General features: G+C 41.0%; 1 protein-coding gene across 3 annotated transcripts in view; it reads left to right on the top strand.

The window, feature by feature from the left end:
• LOC115164439 (intermediate conductance calcium-activated potassium channel protein 4) overlaps nucleotides 1–7,378 on the top strand; it is a 52,268-nt gene that overhangs the window by 1,930 nt on the left and 42,960 nt on the right. For all 3 annotated transcript variants that reach the window (XM_029716907.1, XM_029716918.1, XM_029716927.1), the window contains exon 2: nucleotides 4,500–4,595. In XM_029716907.1, coding sequence (XP_029572767.1) covers nucleotides 4,500–4,595 — 96 coding nt within the window. The remainder of the gene's footprint in view (nucleotides 1–4,499; nucleotides 4,596–7,378) is intronic.

Below are 7,378 nucleotides of genomic sequence, written 5' to 3'. Positions count from 1 at the left end.
AGTTTCACGAGCCAATGCTAACTAGCATTAGCGCAATGACTGGAAGTCTATGGGTAACTGCTAGCATGCTCTGGGGAAGTATAAAGGGTCTCATTACCAAAATCTTGAAGTGATTTGACATAAAGTGGTCAGTCAGACGGACAGAAAACAGGTGTTGTTGATTCAACATAAAGATCATGAATGCTATTATCAACCTACATGTGGGCTGTAGCTCTACCACAAAGTCCTTGGATTAATCTATGTACAGAAATACTAGATCCAGTCCATTCATGGGAAGAGAACGGAACGGCGTGTCTAATTACTGTCGTAACCATTTCCTTGATTAACAGACCCGTTAAACAAGCATGACTTGCATCGCAGAACAATAGCATAACCCATACCTGGGATTTGAACCCGGTGACCTTCTGATTATGAGCCCATTTCCAGGACCACTGCTTGGTACTGCCGTCTCGTCACATTAACATACAGATTAGGGTGGATAACAACACCAGTCCTCACAATCAAGCAGTTTTTAACTCCGTCCCACTGAAGTTCTAGAATATACGTGCCAGTTCCATAAGTAGAAAAGAGGCTCTCAGCAACTCACCCATGATGCAACCAAATGTCAGACCACCTTAACACTATAAGGTAGATGTTTCCTACCCTGGTGTAACCAGCCTGACCACTCCACTCGCCATTTTTTCAATTCACTTTCACTTATCAAGTGAAGCGAAAACAATAGAGTGAAACAATCGTTCAGCCTGGTTATACCTGCCTGGCCGTTCAGTGAAAGGAGATCCAATCTGAGGTCCCTATACTTAGAGGTAGTTACAGCTAGATGAGCAAGCTATAGCCCATGTCCAGCTGACCTAATTCCTCCATGTAATGATCTCAAGGCAAGTGAAGTGAAAACTGCTGAGTGCAGCAGTCAGGCTGTTTAAATCATGCTGATTTCAGGGAAAGGAGATCCAATCTGTTTGTTTGATTAATATGATTGTCATGATTGATCAAATATTGATTTCCAACTAGGCCTACACGCAGTGTAAGCCTGGACCTGGAAGAAGTTGATGTTGCAAACAGCTCCATATGCTGATGAATCTGGCAATTACCCAGGCAGGCATTCCCATGCATTTTCCCCTATACATTATCTTGATTTTGAAAACCAATTGAGTTTGCCAAACTATTATTTTTGGAAATGCATGGCTACATGATAAGTGAGAACTGGATGCTCAGATGCCTGGTATACCCTCTCTGCATGACAGTGTATTTAAGGATACTTTTCCTTGGAAACCAGGTAATGCAGGATGAGGAAAATGTGCTATTTGTGGTACTTTTTCCACATTTGTTTCCCTTCACAGCTAGTGTTTCTCAGGTTGCCCACGGTCATTTTGGATCTTTCCACATAATTTGTGGTTCATTAGAGACTGTTTGAATAATGCAAGAGTTTCACCTCTCCTGGAGAAGGGGGGCTGGGCTAGGCTGGGCTGATTGTCAAGGTCTTTGGGTCAGCATGCCAGACTGATAAGGCAGAAAGGAATCTTAGAGTGTAACCATCTAGTTAGTTACATCCGCTAATCTGCTCTGTGTTTTCCTAGGTGTATATGTCCTCAGGTTTGACTGTGTGCCAAGAGGATGCGTTTCTAAAGTAAAGCAAATACAACATCATCATGTCGTGACTGTAAAAACAAAACAAACAGCAATGATTATTGATGTTATTAGCAACGGCCTAACAGTTGTTTGGGTGTGCCATTGTCACGGAACACAGCACACGAAGACATTGTTGCAAATCAACTAGACCTTATCAAAGTGGTCAACAGCGGGGTTTTATTTATTTTAATAATTAATTCAGAATTATGATGAATGTTTCAGGCTCTACTCACATCATCTACTCACAGCGTCTGTCTGAAGGCTGTTGGGATGGATTCTGGCCTGCATTGGTCTTGGGTGGCCTTTCTGTATGTCCAAGGCCTGGATAAACAACCCGTGTTACAGTTACTACAAATGAGGTAGTTTCAAAAAGGCTTGAAATTACTCTGTTTCCAAAGGGAAAATATTACAAAACCAATGTAGCCACTCGAAGCAAGCAACGTTCTGTGGTCTCCGTGTGATAGAGGTCTAATAATGTAGTCAAATTAACGTTACGCTGAGTCCAAGTATGCTTGGGATAAAATTAGACATGATGCAGATGCTACAAGTGAAATTGTGGAAAACAATCAACGTTGCCAACGTACGTCACACCATACCATCTTTCTGCGTTGAAGTTTCCCTAACGTTGTCTGCAAATTGCAATTATATCTTTTAGAACGTAAACTCCAACATCATTAAATCAACTCCCCGTTAAAACTTTCATCGAGGTTACATCAGTTGCCTGCGTGGACGTCATACCAATAAACAGCACACCTTTTATCACTTAGCCTATTGTCGAGAAGATCGTTTCAAGTACAGTGAAGTCAAGTGATAGTTACTCAGAGTCAATTATGAAGACACTCATAGCCTACTTATCAGATGTGTTGACATATCATTGCAATATTCGCGGGAAGTAGTATGCCCGCGCTGAAGGTCTGCTAATACAGGACTAGTAAAGGCCCAGTGCACTACTTTTGTGAAAATATTTAAACTAAATCTATTTGTATTTGAGTGTTTACCAGCATTTGTTACTTGAGTCTGATAATTATCTGTACAAAACAGTTAATCTGATAATATTGTACTTGTGGAATATAAAAAACTTGTTTGATATATGTTTTCCAGTTTATTGAAATACTCTGCAAATGCAACTTATATTTATGTGTAAATTGAAACGTCCTATTCATTCATTTTACATTTCAGTAGACGATCTTAACCAGAGCAATTTACAGTAGTGAGTGCATACATTTTCGTACTGGTCACCTGTGGGAATTGAACTCACAACCCTAGCGTTGCAAGCGCTATGTTCTACCAACGAAGCACCATCATCACATCACATCATCATAAACCACTTGATGTCTGGATGTACTAAATTACTGTATTGCACATTGTTTTTCTTCACGGTGATGGAAATGTTTGATGACAGGGTATTGTTCTTTCTGGATTCTATTAGAATGACAATCGCAGAGAAAAAGACAGGGCAACAACTCTTACAATTACAACTACTGAATCCAACAAGATACTGTTCTTAATTATACAACTACCTTTTTTTCCCCAAAGTGGCGATAATGAAGAAGAAAAAAATGTATGCCCATTGCTACAGATGTCAATATCGGTCCGCTAATACTAGTAAAGGCCCAGTGCACTACTTTTGTGAAAATATATGTTTTTAAGTTTTCACATTTTATTTTTATTTGTATTAATATGTATTTTTTTATTCTGATTTTTCAATGGGTGCTGCAACACCCTCAGCACCCCCACTTCCAGCGGCTATGCTCATAGCTACAGAAGCCAAATCCTGTTCCTTTTTCTTTCATCTAACTAAATGTACCATGATCTTTAGGTTTTGATAAAGTTGATATACTGATTTAGGCCTCTTGGATAGCATGTCACCTCTCACCTGGTTAGTAACTGGCTTACAGAGCCGGCCCTAGCCTTTTTGGGGCCCTAAGTGACATTTCGCCATGGGGCAGAGAGAATATTTAGCAATTTTATTACTAATTTCATGCAATCCTACTCATTTTGCCATGGGGCAGAGAGAAGATTTAGCCATTTTATAACAGATTTCATGCAATTCTACTCATTTTGCTATAGGGAGGAGAGAAATTCTTGCAGTTTTTTGCACTGACTTATGCCATGTTAATATGATATCTGAGTGAGAGCGAATAACAAAACCAATGGGAGCCCCCTGGAGATCAGGGCCCCTGGGTAATTCAACCATGATTAGATGATTACTAGTTTATATAGCTGGCTAGATCAATATGCAAACAATTAGCTGACGTGCTAACTGAGTGAGTCTCAGTGAATGACATAACAAGAGAAAAACTGCTTATGCACAACCAAATTTTGAAATTGCACCTTGTGTAATCTACTATTCTAGCTCTCAACAGTAAGTTGAGACCATGACTGAGTTTCTAAAATAACCACTAAACAAAAAAACGCTACTTTTTTTGGGTTGGGGGCACCCTAGCAGGCGCGGGGCCCTAAGCGTTTGCTTATGTCGCTTAGTGGCTATGGTCGGCTCTGCTAGTTTATAAAGATCGTTTTAATGCATCAGCTAAGAGCTTAGTAGGCCTACACTCATTTTATTTGGTTGCACGACCTGGTGGTTCACTTGAAGTCAATACTTCATATAATGCCAGGTCAATAGGCCGACTTTATCACATGCCGCCCAAGTGTGTTCGTGAGGGTGCATGTGTATCTCACACATTATAAAGTTGTCACCAAATCAGTGTGCGTGTCCAGCGGAGGCTGAAGGTCAGAGCATTCCACTAACACTAACACACTGCTACTGGAAAATGCTAAATGGAAAATAATCGAAAACAGAAGCACTGTTGGAATAATTTTAAACCTCCCTTTAATGTCTTTATCTTCTCTATCCTCCTCTTCCTCCTCAGGGCTCCCGCTATGCCTTTATCATCAACTGCTCCATCAGCATGTCCACTGGGTGTCTTCTGATTCTCATCGTAGCCTTCCATTATAAGGACATCAGGGTGAGTGTGTGTTCTCTCTGACCTCTGACACCATTACTGACTGTGCAGTCCTGGAGGGAACTGTGTTAGTTACTCTTTGGACGGAGGAGTTGAAGAAAGGGCTTACATTAAATCACGTACTGTTAAAGATACTTCTCTCCTTTATGAATGCTACTTGCACGGCCGGCCCGCTCATTAGGCAGGACTAATCCTGCCTAATGATTGACGAGGGCGCCATTTTCTGAGCTAAACTGACAAAGACGCACCTCCAACAACAACAAATAAAACCTCACATAATTCTGCCTAAAAACAATTACAATTTCTCTCAACGAGTGGCATATGGGCTTTTTAGGTGAGGGATGATGCCTCCCTTTGATAAGCAGTGCTCACTTTGTCAAAGGCAGGGATGCGAAATATCTTGCTTGTCTATTCCCAGCGTGCCTCTCCAGGGTGCTGTTGGAGAGACACATCGCTGCAGCGCTCCACCAACATTTTGTCAAAAATCTAACATAAATCATGTAGCAGATATAAGTTATGGTAAAAAGAGTATGTGACCTTTTCTGTAGCCTACAGGCTAGAGATAAAATGTATGATAATGTAACGAGACAGACACATTTTATGTCATGCAGATTTTTCAGATCAAATTGCCTAACCTAAATGGCGCTCAATCAAATAAAAAATGCGCTTTCATGTTAACAAACAACATATCCTAAAAACAGGACTGGTCAAAGTAAAATGGACAATATGGAATGGACAATCACAACTGTTGTCCAGGAGTTTCACCCCATTGTCATGATCAGTGGTTTCAAGTTTGTATCGGTCATTTTTTGACAAGCTGATTATAGCGAAAAATAAAATACTTCTGCATTTCCTGCTGTGTAAACACATTGCAAATCGGCTCAAGCTAACTTCTGATGAAGTTGGGTAGCTGATATTCAGAGCATAAATAGCCAAATTGATTAGCCTTTTGGATGTCTTTTTTTGGTGCAGTTCCGGACCGGCCTTGATTTCCACATCCATGGACATTGGTTTTGATAAATTCCTTTTTTCAACTTTCATTCAGAACCAAAAATGAACCTGATTTCAATGTCCTGGAAAATGTGTATTTTAAACATATGGAAAATACCTTTTCACCTTTCATTCAGAACCTAAATTAAACCTAACTTCAACATCTGGAAAATATGTCTTTTAAACGTCATTTTGCTTACTGGGACTATTCTAGTTTTGTGGGGGGCTGCATTTTTTGGTCTCGCCTATGGTGGCAGGGCGGCAAGGTGTTTTTTGTTTTGATACTTCTTGTTTGATCTGGAAGTGAATTGCTCAAGTTGTGTGGCTGTCCTACCAAAATTCAACCGTTGGTTTGTTCATCGATTGGTGACAAAAAACTCTGATGCAACTTGATGATATCTTGAGTACACACACATACTGTCAGCAGGACTGCTTAGTAAATAACCATGCGGTGGCTTACACACATATGCACGTTCCCCCTGATGAGACTCGAATCCACAGAGATTTGTACAGTTCTCTGTGGTGGTCATCTTATTTTCATCCTTGCTCTGTAATACCTTGTCAATGCACAAGGTGCCAGGACTTTGGAGAAGATACTGAAATTCAATATGTAAAGACAGTAATTCCATGTCCTTACTGCTCAGTATAGAAGTCAACAAGGTGCTATATGATAAACAGGTTTAGTGCAAGTGTGAAGACTGTGCAGAAGTAGATATATTTTATGTACCACTCAGTGCAGTACATGATTAAGTTTTTAGACAAAAGGGTAGGCAACCAGAAGGTTTTTCAGGGCACACTGCCCGGTCTTTAAACGCCTGTTAGGTTGACATCCGTGTGTAGGCCTATCTGAGAGGAGGGGGGCTCTGCGCAAGTGCTGTGGGGAGATAAGGGAGGTGAGGTTTCAAGCATGGGTGGAGGTTATCATTTTTGGGCTGAGCATTGGGCCTCCATGTTTAAGCTGAAAACAAAACATGCCGGCAGCGCAACCTAGCGTTAACCTTTCTCACTCTCAAAAAAACACAGAAAAGAGAAGGACATTATCAGAGAAATGAAGCATAGAAAGAAAAAATTGGAAGAGGAAAATGGACATACCCCTCCTAATCGTCACGTGAGCAGCGTTCAGGACGGTGTGCAGGCGGAGAGAGCGATATGTGGCTGGGGTCCCCAGGCGCTAGTGAGTATCTAAACACACGTTCCCAGGGGTATGGGCTGTCAATATCATCCCCTGTCTCTACATGATCTCCAACCCTAAGCCTCGTACCAGCTCCCATTCCCATTGGGTTCCAATGGCCCTGCTTGTACAGTGACAGGCCCAGCTTCTGGCTTGGATCAATTCCAGTATGAGTACCACTTACTCCCTCCCCTTTCAGTCACATATAAAGAGCCCTCTTCATTGGTGGCAGATCATTTGCATTACCGGAGGGGCTCTTTTCATTCTGCTGTGTGCGATATACTTTTAATGAGACTCACAGGTGCGTAGTGTTTACACACAGGATTTGAACATTTTAAATTCTTTGTAAATCTTCAATACGTTCAAGGCAATTGTATTTGCTAACCGGTATATACTGTATAACAACAATGTACAAATAAGAACAAGACTTTCTAATTGTAAAAATGTAGGGTAAGATTGGTTGGTAATGGACTGTATTTTTATGTTGGCTTGCTGGGGGTTTGGGTGTGGGCTACCCAGGTGGTGTGTCTATGAGAACACATGAGATGGAGGTACAGTTGAATTTCTATAAACGTTTCCAAAGATAAAAGACAAGGAAAATAACTTGTACCAACAAAGAACTGAA

This window comes from Salmo trutta, chromosome 3, assembly GCF_901001165.1.
Source record: "Salmo trutta chromosome 3, fSalTru1.1, whole genome shotgun sequence".
In the NCBI taxonomy this organism is placed as follows: domain Eukaryota; kingdom Metazoa; phylum Chordata; class Actinopteri; order Salmoniformes; family Salmonidae; genus Salmo; species Salmo trutta.
The sequence above is the reverse complement of the archived record's forward strand: the minus strand, read 5'-3'. Positions and strand labels throughout refer to the sequence as shown.